Here is a 13,855-nt window from a genome sequence, read left to right as displayed (position 1 = left end):
AATCCGGTTACCGCGTCGTCGCGCCTTGTCCAGGGCCTGCCAGTCAGCCAGCAGCGCAGTACAAGGCCCCGGTAAGAGCTGGAGCGAAAGAGGAAGACCGAGGCTGGTCAAGGAAAGAGTGCAAGGAATTCCGCGTCGTGTACCCTTTGACGCGGCGCGCCTGTGTGTGAGGCACGCCAAAAGAAAGCGACTCGGCGAGGAGTAGCGGGCGCGCGGGACGACTGCACTCCTCCTGCTTCCTCCAGCACGACAGGAATCCAGTTGCAGTCAGTCGCGCCGCGCATGTCTTAAAACGTGAGCCGTTCACTGTCGCACGCTCGCTCTCCGGCTGGTTGGCAAACATCTATTTTCTCCATTTCTCCAATACTTTCTCCGCGTTCTCTAGTCCCGTTCTTTCGCCGCGTTCGTTGCGTAGCGAGCGGTTGAGCCTAGTGAAACATTTTTCTTATACAAAATTCGCACGAGCAGCGTGTTCGAAGCTGGCGTTTGGTGATCAAGAAATTGCCTGACGGCCGGTGGAGGGTAGGCGGGTTCTAGAAACCGAACCTGATTTTCATCTTGTGAAACCGAGCGGCCCAGCCAAAGTGGACGAGGTTATCTCCGTCCTCGCGCGGCCTGTCTGGCCTTCGTTTGTTTTTACCGCCGGATTTCATAGCGCGTGTAACGGTTTCTCGCATATTTTCGCTTTTCCTTGTTCGGTAAACGGCAAATCTCGGCCCAAACACTAAGACTTGATGGTGGTGGTCCTTTAGGGGAGAAAGATGCATGTAGAGCATGCAAATTCCAATTCTCGGACTCGCGTTTAGTATTCTAGATTCGTCCCCGATTTTTTGTGTTCGATGATTGGTTCATGAAGTTTTTGACTTCAGACAAAGGTGACAAAGTGAGTAGGAAGTGTACTCCAAAATCTGCGATGAAATTGTGAAGGAAGTTCTGAACTTCTGAATGGGATACACGTGAAGCGCGGATAGCAGCGTGCCGAGTGAGACTCAGACTTCAAGAATGTTGAACCCATCGGTGACGGGGAACCACCATTCATTTCCCCATTCCTACCCCACCGATCATCCTGGCGATCGCAGCGCAGTCGGCGAAGAAACTCTGTTGCATTGCTACCCCCGTCGCCGTCGCTGCCATTCCGATTCGAGAAAAGCGGGTTTGTGGTAAGCAAAACGGACACCAAAAGGGAGCGAGCAGAATTTTCTATCTCGCACCACACGCTCGATTCGACTCGACTTGGCTGTAGACACTACCTTCCTGGTGCCCTTCCCCCCTACCCAGCCAGCCAGCCGCAGGGCAGGCGTGGAATTTGACGATCCCACAGCGGGCGGGCTGGCGGTCGAGAAAATGGCGAAAGAAGAAAAAGATCACCGCCGATCGCCGATGTGTAGTGTATCGAGCAAAAGACCGGTCGAAGAAGTCATTAAGAGAAAGATCGAATCATAAGATACGAGGAGGAGACAGACACGAGCGACGAGAATGCGCCCCCCCACCCGGCAGCAGGATTGTGGGGTCTCTGCAGAAGATGATGCGATGACGCGAAGAGCAGCGGCGCGTACGATTGAAGGAGAGATATGATCATCACACACCGGGAGCAGCACCGAGAGAGGGACACACGTCCCGCAAGGAGCAGCGCGCTCGTGTGTGGTGATAAAACATACAACACAGTTAAAGGGGAGCCCCACGCCGCTTCGGGGACAGCACAGCAAAAGCATGAGAACGATCGCGCGACGATCGGTGAGACAAGAAAGGGGAAGAGAAAGCACCCGTGCGTCGTACGGCGGTCGTGTCGCCGTCTGCACGTAGTTCATTCACTTTTGTGGCGTCCCTTTTCTTTGTTCATTTGTTTATTTTATTTTTTGGACACGCCGCGTCCACAATCGTCTCGGTCCCGTCGCATCGCGCATACGACAGCAATTTTCGTGCCTTTAATGAATACCGCGCGATTTCCATTAACGACGACGACGACGACGACGACGAAGAGCAGATTGATGAGCGCCTCTCGTCGTCGGCCAAGAATGAGCACTTCGACGACGAGATGATGCATCCTTCGCACTGTGCGTGGGTTTCAGGATTCTCCGTACGCCTTACTTACTTTGTCCACAGGAGCAGCGTGGTAGAACTCTAATTTCCTCCTGTCCGTTTTGTTCGACTTAGAATGTCTCTTGTCGTCGTCTCGATAAGCGTAAACACTCCTTCACGGTGGCGCGGCTTTGCGATCGGTTTGGCCGTGCTCGTGCGCTTATCGCGGCCTTTCGCGCCTCTAATGGTGGCCCCCCGCCGGATGAATGGAAAAAAATTCATGAATGGGGGTCCCTTTCTTCTTTCCAATCCAACGCCGCGTTCACCGACGACGTCGAGTCGTTTGATCTGTGGCAGTGCTCGCGCTCCTCCTCGCGCTACATAACGCGTGCGTGAGCGTGTTTTGGTGCGCGGGGAGACATCCGTAACTGGCGTAATTTGTTTTTTCCCCTGCTTCACTCTCCTCCGCCACCCTTGATCCTAAGCTCCTTGGTGATCGTGAGTTTGTGCAAATACTACGCTGGTCAATAAGTTCGTAGCATCGATAACACAGGGCGCTGCTACGAGTGTAATGATTTTTTCTCACGTTGGTACACTCTTCGTATGAACGTGTATATGAAGGTTCACTTCAATCGGTAACTTCATTCGTTTTGTGTACAAATCATTTAGTATCGACGTTTCGCAGTATTTGTTACAACGCTTAAAAAATCAAGCAAAAGTAAAGGAAAATTATGAACGAATGTTGAAAGTGTCAAAGGACTCTTCGCCTTCAATTAGAAAATAAAAAGGGAGGTTTGTACGACTCAGATGTTTAAACTCAGAAACGTCTGAGTCGTACAAACCTTCAAGACGATCCATGTTCAGACGGGTGCCGCATTCGCTAAAAATGGAACAAAAACGCAGTCGAATGCAACTTTCCTGACAACATTTAAAACATTTTGGAAAGGATAAAGTGAATTTTGTGCGTCGATTCATCACTGTGGAGTCCCCTCACTCATCACTATAGAACACCATGATCCGGAATCAAAACAAGAGACTAAGGAGTAGTGTGAACATGGTTCTTCGGCTCCGAAACGAGTTCGTGTCCAGAAATCGTCCAAAAATTGTAGGCATCAGTGATCAGTTTGGGATGGATTTTATGAATTAGAGTCTCGTTGGAGCAAGTGTATTGATGTTCAGGGAGATCAAACTGAATAATAAAGTGTATTTCAAACCATAAAAATGTGTCCTTCTTATCGGTCATACGAACTTATTGCACAGCTTAGTAACACTCGGCGGCCGGCTGTGTCACTATCGCGCATCGGTGGCTCGCAAGCAGAGGGGGCTCCTCTCACCTCGGCCGGCGGATTCAGCACTGCGGGGAGAGGGGCAAAACACATGGTTCTTGTTTGGGCACGATCGTCCATCGTGATGGGCTACTGTACACAGCACGGCCGCGACGGCGGATGTGGAAATCGAGAGGCGTATGTGCGACAAACGGTCGTTCAAGTGGTGGCCATTGGCACGAGAGAGGGAGAGAGAGATCCGGGACCAGGCAAATCATAACTTGCGAGATTATGTTGATCATTGCTGGGTGCCGGCCTGGGGGGCCGGTGTTGGGGATGAAGCAATATTTAACGAGCATAACGTTTTCTGCATATGTTCTCTGGTGATCGTTATGGGTGTGTATTTGTGATCTTTCCCGCTATGTGTGTTGGTTCGGCGCTCGGAGTTCGAAGTTCGAAGTTCGGACTGCCCCCGGTGGTGGCCAGATATACCCAGTGTCGGCGGTCCCCCACATGCAATAGTCTGCTCTTATCGTTCGGCAATCGTCACTCGCGCACTCCTCAACGACAGCTGCGGCGCGGCATTGGATTACATAGAGTTCCGGTCTCGGTCAGTCGTGTGTGTACAGCAACTCAGGAAGGGCTACTTCCGGTTTTGTGTGCGCGCGCGCATTGTTGCACTTTCATTGATCGCGTGTGGTGGAGCGATAGGCGATTGTAAAAGACGAGCCGCGTGGCCCCGCGCGGCGTGGTGGGTGGTAATAATTGGCGGAATGCGAATTGTTTCCGTTCACGTTCTGTGGTGACTCAGTGGACGGCACTGGCGGTGTCGGTAACCCAAGGCTTATTCTTCTGTTTCTGCTTCTGTTTTCACAGTACCACGGCCAAAATCGTCATCAGTGGAATACCGCAACACGCCAAGTTCGACGATATCGAGCCGCTGCTGAAACCCTACGGCAAGGTGGAGCACTGCGAGGCGGGCACTAGCAAAGACCCGAACACCCAGACCGTCCATATCACGTTCGAGAACCACGATCAGGCACAAAGGTAAGTGCCCCCCCAAGTGACCCACGGCATGGTGCGTCTACTCTCTTGACAACTCAATGTCTGTTCCTCTTCCGCAGAGCGGTTTCCGGTTTAAACGGAATCGAGTTCGACAGCTCCAAGCTGCTGGTGGAACTGTCCGAGGCGAACAAACAGGCGCGCCGGGCGCAGCGCAACCGTTCGCAGTACGGCGCGGGAATGCCGGGCGGAGGCGGTGGCCCCGGTCGCCAGACCGACTTTCCGCTGCGGGTGCTGGTGCAGAGCGAGATGGTCGGTGCCATCATCGGTCGGCAGGGCAGCACAATACGTCACATTACGCAGCAGAGCCGGGCGCGCGTCGACGTCCACCGGAAGGACAACGTCGGCTCGGTCGAGAAAGCCATCACGATCTACGGCAACCCGGAGAACTGCACGATGGCCTGCAAGAAGATCCTCGAGGTGATGCAGCAGGAGGCTAACAGCACGAACAAGGGCGAGATCTGCCTGAAGATCCTGGCGCACAACAACCTGATCGGACGCATCATCGGCAAGAGCGGCAACACGATCAAGCGGATAATGCAGGACACCGACACGAAGATCACCGTCAGCTCGATCAACGACATCAGCAGCTTCAACCTGGAGCGCATCATCACGGTGAAGGGCACGATCGATAACATGTCAAAGGGCGAGAGCCAGATCAGCGCCAAGCTGCGCCAGAGCTACGAGAACGATCTGCAAGCGTTGGCCCCGCAAAGCATCATGTTCCCGGGCCTGCACCCGATGGCCATGATGTCGACCGCCGGCAACGGTATGGGCTTCACGGGCCGTACCGGTGGCGGCGGCGGTGGGGCGGCCGGTGCCGGGGCCGGCGGAGCGGGCGGTGGGGCCGGCGGCATGTATCCGGGGTCCAACTTCCCCATGTACCAGCCGCCGGCCGGTGGTCCGGCGGCGGCCGGGGTGCCGCCCGGCTCGAGCGAGGTCCAGGAGACGACCTTCCTCTACATCCCGAACAATGCGGTCGGCGCCATCATAGGAACCAAAGGATTGCACATTCGCAATATCATCCGCTTCTCCGGTGCGTCCGTCAAGATTGCCCCGCTGGAGGCAGACAAACCGCAGGAGCAGCAGACCGAACGCAAAGTTACCATTATCGGCACACCGGAGGCCCAGTGGAAGGCACAATACCTGATCTTCGAGAAGATGCGGGAAGAAGGCTTCGTGTCCGGTACCGACGACGTTAGGCTGACGGTGGAGATCTTTGTACCGAGTGCACAGGTAAGTCCCTCTCTGCTCTCCACGATCGTGTGATCGTGCCTCTCGTGTCTTTGTTCGATTAATCTCATTTACGCTGTTTGATTTAGGTTGGTCGCATCATTGGCAAGGGAGGCCAGAATGTACGGGAACTGCAGCGCGTTACTGGCAGCATAATTAAGCTTCCCGAGCACACGGCCAGCACACCGGTCGACGAGGAAACCACGGTGCACATCATTGGTCCGTTCTTCAGTGTACAGGTGAGTCAGGAGCATCAGCATCCGGGGAGGGTCAAAGATAGAGTACTAAGAGAATATGTCTCCGATCTTCCTTCCCCTTGTTTCACTACATTATCCGCAGTCGGCCCAGCGTCGCATTCGCACGATGATGCAGGCCACGAATCCACCTCCGGCAACGAAACGGCAATCCACTCAGAAAACCAAGGATCAGTCGGCGGTGGCAGTTGGTGGTACGCCAGGTGCAGTCACCACCGCCAGCGCCACCAGCACCAGTCCCGGTGCAACGGTTCCCGCTGCCGGTTCCACCAGCCCCTCTAGTACGCCACCCCAGCAGCAGCAACAGTCGTCCAGTACCAGTGCATAATCAAAACACTGCTGCTAACCTGCTGCGGCCACCGCTGCACAGGTATCGTTGCGGCCGTCGATTGGTCGCGGCCGAAATAGAGGAAAGGGAAGCAGAACGAATGAAGGCGGCGATGAGTGTTGCAGCAGTTCCATCGATGATACCGCCAACTGCAATTGCACGGTGCCTCAAAGATCACCGAACGCGGGAAAAGAAGATTGACACAAGTGAGAACGAGAGAGAGGGGGGATCGGGGGGCATTAGAACGAAGGAGCGAGAGCAGTACGAGGCATGGACGTTAGTGTGATTGTTAGAAATTTGCAAGTGCAACGAAATGTGACCTCTCATCAGCTCCACCATCACCAACAACAACAACAACAACCACCACCACCACCACCACCACCTCTTCTGCCCCACATACTGAAGAGAAAGCAAGCAGCAGCAGCATCGGCTGCATGATGAAGCCAAATACAACCACCCAACCAACACCACGAATGCAATAGCCCAGCAACGTCAACTTTACCACCGTCCGCACGCGAAAACGCGTCGATAATAGTAAAACCCGGGGCGAGAACTGTGTCGTCCTGGTCCTGGTCCTGGTCACACACTATAATGGCCCAGCCACAATCTCTACTGTATGTATGCCGATTGCAGCTTCCACCACCACTTCCATCGACCATCCGCTCCGGAACATTAGTTTTGTTTTTATATACAATGTTATATTTACACCTATAACCCTTCTACCCATTGCCTCATCGCACTTCCAACCGTCTTACAATAGCCATATGTGAGCGCAGCGTGGGAGCGGGCGCTCTCGACGATGGCGATACCATTTTGCCATCGCCGACCGATCAACGATATATATATAGTGAATGGCAGAAGAAGGTGGCCACGCGCAGCAGTGCACCAGCTACAGCTCCGCGGCGGCTTCCGATCTCTCGTCCGATGAAATCCTCCATAGTTTTGTTAAACCGCGCATATAATCAAAATAGCCAAAATTATCATATTTACTTTATCATATTTACTATCAGTAAGTGTTCCCTCTTAGATTTCTGTCCACTTATTAGCAGCGGTCAGCACACTCTGTGTTGTGTCGCTCCGAGTGTTGTTTGCCGCCGAAGAGAATTGTGTTATGTATATGAACTTGTTTATTATTTTGGCTGGAATAAGAATACACCGAAAGTGTCAGGAAGAACAGCAGTGAGAGCGCGGCAGCACACAACAACAATCCCCAGCTCAATCATCAGGTGTACTCTAGAAGACAACTCTAGAAGAAGCCAACTCTAGGAAAGGTACCAACCACCGCGCATTACCTCTGTGTGGGGGTGTGTGTGGGCTACCTTTAAATGATTTTGTTATACACGAATATGAAGCAAGGTCGAGCTAGCCCCAAAAAATTCATTCGCCTTGGAAGTTTACTATAAATAGAAGTTAAATCGAAATGGAAAACAATTATGCGAAATAAACCTGTCCTCTCTGTACCAATAGCGCAGAACAACAAGCAGACAAACAGTGCGATTGATCGAATGTGAAGAGATCATCGCTCTCGAGTTAGAGTACAGTCACATTGGCACGCGAAGAATGAATGTCGTGGCAGAAACTCTCAGCGAAATCGTCATCTGGTTCATTCACGAGAAATGCACGCCTCTAACGCCTCCGAGAAATGCAGACTCTAACAAGCGATAGAGGCGATAATATCTAACATATATGCCCCTTCATTAACCATGAAAACATATTTACCCCGTCAGTCAGTCGCGAAGACTTTGGTAGAAATGAGCAAATTACAATTTGAGGAACATTCCTAATTTTTCACCGAACCGTGAACATCAAAGAAAATGAGAGCAAACAGAGCAGCATCTCTCGGTCGGATCGGTGTCATATTGTTCATGTATAAAAAATAGGTTTGCGAGGAGCAACCACCAGTTTGTTTCAACCAAAAATCACCCTCGGGAAATGCGCTAGAAATCCAGCATTAAAAGAAAACGAACCGTTTAGGAACACAACCAGCACCTGACGCATTGCGCATTTCTGACATTCACCCGTGGCAAACCGATGGCCACATGCCGAGAAGGATAAAGAGAAGATATATTTTTAAGGTTGTTGAAATCGTCCTTTTTCGATAAATTATTCGAACGATGGGGAAAACTTAAGGAGAGACACCGCAAAGAAGTCTAACGATCGGCGTTTGTAGGCAGCGAGGTGTGCGCTGCGTGCATATAAGCTAAGAAGCTGATGCAGATCACGATGGGGGGAGAGAGTAGTAGGTGATCGTGTAAACGATCACGCAGAGAGAAAGAGAGAGAGAGAGGTTCAAGTTAATCGATAATTGATGGTGGGTATCAATGGCAAAATGTTTTCGTCTTTTCTTAAACGATCGCGCAATGAGAGATTTAAAACTTTAGTGTTTAACTTTTTTTTGTACGTCTTTATGGGATTTTTAAGTGATCGAAAGCGAAGGATGGATGCATGTGTGGCGAGTATGAACATGATGCGCGTATGTTTGTGGGGCAAAACCTCAAAAATGGCATATGACACAACATTTAGAAATAGTACTCTATATAAGCAGACGTGAGAAAGGAGAGGTACAAAGCAAAAGCAAAGAGTATTACGTGGCGAGAGACGGGACACGGTTTTTGTTTGTTATTGAAGAGTAAGGAGGGGCGATCGAGAAGCAATCCGCGCGCGAATGCTGCTACTCCTGCGCGCCACGTTATCACCCCCCCCCCCCCCCCCAGAGAGGCGCCCAGGAAACAAGCAGAAGGACACACGGAGGCGGCACAGTCTTCTCGCTGTTGTTGTGTGCCGGACCGGATGGGCGCCGGAGTGGCTGTTGTTTATATTGTTCCTACCGGGGGGGCGCCACCAACGCCACGTGACAGCGCAGCAGTAAAGCGCACGACGATAAACGACGAGCAGTCATTTCGATAGTGTACGGGGCTAACCAAAGATTATCGGAAAAGACGTGTGTCAGACGTGGGAGATATTTTGTTTTGCTGAATACCAATGAAACAGAGGTGCGTGCACAAGTCCTGTGTGCATGTGTGTAGGGACACGAATCTTGCTCGAGTGGCCACCGGAAGAGGGTGATGCAATCTCGTAGAGAGCGAAAGATAGGGACGGGCGGCAAGCGTCCACGAGAAGGCCCCGGTCATACTGCCATGAACCGTGCTCAGGTATCCAAGAGTTATGCCATTCGGCGACGAACAGACCTCAACATATTACACCGACCAGCTGTGCTAGGAAGCGCGAGGGTTTGTTTGTGTTTCTGTTTTTTCTATTATTCAAACAGTATGTCGCCTTAGCTTTTTCTACTGATATGATGATGGATAATGGTACTGATTTCCAATGACTGACCGGCGATGCCGCCGAAGCCGGTTTTCATGCCAGTCGGCGAATCAAGTACAGACACGACGGCCAAGTACGCATTCTTCGTGTTTTTGAAGAACGCAGAACGGAACGGTACAAGGCACAGAGCGCGCGCGAGAGAGAGAGAGCGAGAAAACACAGGGAATCAAGACACGAGTACCACGAGGCACCTACCTGTTGTTATGCAGCGTACGAGTTTTAAATGTAAGATAGCTAGGTAGCCCAGTCAGTGGGGCCCAATCACACATGTACCACGTGGTGCGGAATGTTATATGTAATTTCGTATTAAATAGAAAGGTGCAGTCTCCTTTTTAGGTTCGGTGCTGAAATGCAGCGCCGGTTGCATAGAAGAAGCCATTAACGAATAGAAACGGACATGCCTTATTATCTATTTATTACGAATCAGGGAGCAGAGGGGGCGGCCAGCGCACGGAACACGCCGAGTGTGAGAGTGGACACACTCGACCCGACCGGACCCGGCCGGACCTGTAAGAGTGTATATTGGGCGAAAAAAGAGCCATGGAATGACGAGATCGGCCGGGAACCGTTAGGACGGAGTGGTAAAACGTTGCGATTAGCAATCGATCGATCGATCGAATCGTGGCACACCGCGGGGCCATCTTGGGGGCCCATATCTTCCACTTTGATTTTTAGAAAGCACACAAACCGGCGGAACAAAAGTAAAAGAACAACCACCACACTCTTTGACCAGGCTGCATTAGGGATAACAGCAGTGTTGCCAAACGCTCTCAATATCATGTCTCACATCTAACAGCAAATACCTCGACAGAAAGTGCATTATCGTGCACAAGAAACCTTTCTTATAACACGCGCACGGCAGAGTGCCTGAAGAACTGCTTCCCATCATCGTCTCGAGTAAATCGAACGAAATCAGCATAGCGCGCGCGCGCCCTCCAGAAGAGACCGAAACCACAAGACGATGAGACAACGGGTTCCGCGTCTACCTCAAAGCTCACACGGTTAGACCTGTAAAAACCATCCACACATCGACACCGACAAAGAGAGAAAAACACTAGAGGGTAGCCAAAATAATGTCTCCGTGGATGAATCCGTAATTTGAATCACCTTTGAATGACTTTTTGGTCTGGTCGGGTTTTCCTTGGGAAATCTGGCCCCAATTGCCACCATCACTATTTCGTTGCCACTTCTTAATTATATTGGAGACAGCCGAGCGCTTATCTCTATTACGTGTACGCTAAACGTTTCTAATGCAGTGAATCTTATTTGATTAATAATTGTTGATCACTAAATGTTGATATGATGACTAAGTAGGGTAAACTTGTTAACTATTTCTCCTGTAGGGCCCCCCAACCTATACTCTATTGTGTAGCCTTTGACCATCAGTATCCCGAATCAACCCACAGACACACACAACGCACGATAATTGTTTGTTGAAATAGAGTTTTCTTGCACTTTTGTTTGTGGGCAGCACTGAGCTTTCGCAACGCCATGCGCAACGCGCAGGAGAGAGCGTGGCGAATGATGCCTCAGTGCCGCACATGCGTCAGTATAACTAAGAGCCTACCCTTAATACCTGTAATGTACCTAAATCTGTCTACGAGAGCAAAGATGGAGATGGATAATCAAAATAGTTTGTTTTTCTTTTGTTTGCTCGAATGTTTTCTTCTTCTCTTGCATAGCATTTCTATTTATATACATCGTAACAAACACGAACAATAACTACTGACCCATAGCTCAGCCTCCATAGAATAGAAACCAATAGTCCCCGAAAAGGTTGAGACACGCAAACACAAACCATGGATGGTGATGTGTTTGTGGCCAAACCCGTTTACAAACCCCAGTACACCCGTTTTCAGTATATTGATAGGGAAACAAGGATATCCACAAAACGCTACATTTCGGCTACTTTTTGGTGACAGAAGACGTGCCGCGCTGCTCTCTAACCATGCTGCGATGGCACAAGCACCACGAAATTGGGACATAAACTCGGCGACCACACGGAAATCCCCCCGCGGGTCACTAACTAATCACCCTTGGAATCAAAAAATGAAAACCTCTGGAATATATTTGAAGATGCTTATCATTCCCCGCGTGCCGACGCCGCCGCCTCGGCGGCGGTAACGTGAAATCGATCCAAACCGAACCAGAATCGGGTGTCAACGTGCTTTGACACAGGTAAAAAGAACTATTGGACTGAACCGGGGATGGCGCGTAAAAGGCGGATACCAAAAGAGTGAAACAGTACACACAAAACAAAGGACGATGAGAACGCGCGTGACGTGCGTGTTTTTTAATATTTAATCGAAGCCGGGAAGAATCGGAAAACAAAACGGCTCCGAAAAAATGAGCGAAAAAAGTTAAAGTGTTTTGAAGAAAAGCGCAAAAACAGTGAGAAAACTCTTAAAAGAAGGAAGCTGTTGCACCTTGTGTCTGGCTGATGCCAGGACGCGCCAGGACACACTGATAAAAAGAGCATGAAAACAGAGAAGAGAAGCGAGAGCTGGGAAAGAAAACACGATCACGAAGATGTAAAAGTAAGAGAGACAAAGTGACTAAAATCAATTGTTAGATTTTTTTATTATATATATTATATTGAAAATATATTATATATATACACGAAACGTCGCCAGGAAAACAAAAGAAACTGGATTCTTATGCACCGACTCGACCGCGGAACTATGAAGGTGTCGCATAAGTTAGTAGTGTATGAGCGTGCGTGAGAGAGAAGATAACAAGTGATAACGAAACATAGCAGACAACTTGAGCGGAACGAACGCGATATTCGAGAATGTGTGTGGTGTTTTGGGTAAATTACGTGGAGAAACGCCAACATTTTGTGTGTGCTGTTGTGTTAGGTGTGTGCGCGCGCGGGTACACACGACGACGCTGAAGAAGAAGGAAACACGTGAGTGAAAACACGAGCGCAGAACGATGATGAACAAATCAGTAACCCGGAACATGGATATATGAGGATATGGAACTGATGAGCAGCATGGTGTTTAGCTTACAACTTTACTATTTATTGAACATACTAGAGGCTATAAATATCGTTGAATATTTGTAATGAAGGAACAAAAGTGTGAAAACCATTCAACTGATGGAAACGAGAAGCGGAGACGGGTGCAGGCGCTAATGCGTTTCAATATGTTAACGGTCCAAAGAGAGGTGTAGAATAGAGCGGGGAAAACAAACGAGTTCCGTTGGCAAAAACGAAGCGCGCGCACCCCGCGTTTGGTGCGATTGCCGCGCGCGAGGCGAGGACACAAAAGCACAGTTTATGGTGGACAGTCCTTTCCTCCTTTTCCGCAAAAGATTTTTCTACTAACCTTTTGTTTTTCGTATGCACGCAACGATCTCGATCGTTTCGATATGTGATCGATCGATCGAAGGGGCCGAGACGCATGTGTATGTTGTCCCATTAGTTGTGATATGTTGAGTAAGGCATTCTTTTGATCTTGATCGGTTGATAGTTTTTTACATTTTCTTCGTCTTGGTCGCTTGTTTCCGATTTGAACGACCACCGAAGACGACCCCTCCTGAAAGTGGCTTCCTGCCCCACACACGGTGGCAAGGGCCAGCCATGAAATGTAATAGATTGTGTTTTTAAAATTGTTCGGCCTTGGCGGCCCACTACCTTCACCAAGCACACTAGATTACGGTTTTTACAAACTCGGCTTTCGGTTCAATTGTCCCCGACACACCACTTGCATCCGCCTGACAGCGCAGCGCGTATCTGAATCAAACGACCCCGTCGTCCTCCGTTACACACGTATGTTTTACGTGTTTTTGCGCAAGGAAACGGAATTGTGTTTCCATATCTCGTCTCTTTTATTATTATTTTTTATTTGACCCTCTTGCAAAGGCCTCTGGTTGCTTAAAGACGCGCAGCTGCACGCACGCAGAGTTGCGCGGGAGTCACATTTAAACTTTTTGACCATTTTGGTACAAATCGAACCAAAGTACAAACTTCTTTTCCTTCCAGAGGAGGGAGTCCATCATCAGTCGGGAGATGTGAAGCAGTTTTTTAATGACACAGCGACAGGATGAAGAGATTGAGAGAGAGAGAGAGAGAAGGGGAGAGAAAGAGAGTTAGAGTTCCGCATTCCATGCAAGCCGACCCACAACAGCAACACAACAAAACACACACGAAAATGAACCTCCGAAGAAAGTTGATCTGAAATCGTACGAATCGGACGATGAAAAAAAAAACGTTAAAAACAATGGTAAATAACATCTAAAAACAATTCACCATCATAAGGAAGAAAAACGAAAGTTTAAACCACAGCTTCTCTCTCGAACACAAATAGAAGAAAATGGATCATTGGACACATGGGAATATAGATAGAGCAAACCAACCAGAATAGAAC

At 49.7% G+C, this 13,855-nt stretch overlaps 1 protein-coding gene across 3 annotated transcripts in view; it reads left to right on the top strand.

Moving 5' to 3' along the window:
* The window catches only part of LOC131206255 (insulin-like growth factor 2 mRNA-binding protein 1), a 37,941-nt gene extending 30,580 nt beyond the window's left edge, over positions 1-7,361 (top strand). For 2 of the 3 annotated variants that reach the window (XM_058198739.1, XM_058198738.1), the window contains 4 exons: positions 4,161-4,331; positions 4,409-5,582; positions 5,669-5,818; positions 5,919-7,361. In XM_058198739.1, the coding sequence (XP_058054722.1) occupies positions 4,161-4,331; positions 4,409-5,582; positions 5,669-5,818; positions 5,919-6,161 (1,738 nt within the window). In that variant the 3' untranslated portion in view covers positions 6,162-7,361. The remainder of the gene's footprint in view (positions 1-4,160; positions 4,332-4,408; positions 5,583-5,668; positions 5,819-5,918) is intronic. The other variant, XM_058198740.1, reaches the window with a different exon arrangement.
* Positions 7,362-13,855: the final 6,494 nt, after the last annotated feature.

This window comes from Anopheles bellator, chromosome 1 (assembly GCF_943735745.2).
Source record: "Anopheles bellator chromosome 1, idAnoBellAS_SP24_06.2, whole genome shotgun sequence".
NCBI lineage: Eukaryota > Metazoa > Arthropoda > Insecta > Diptera > Culicidae > Anopheles > Anopheles bellator.
Note: the sequence above shows the minus strand (reverse complement) of the source record. Positions and strands in the feature narration are given on the sequence as shown.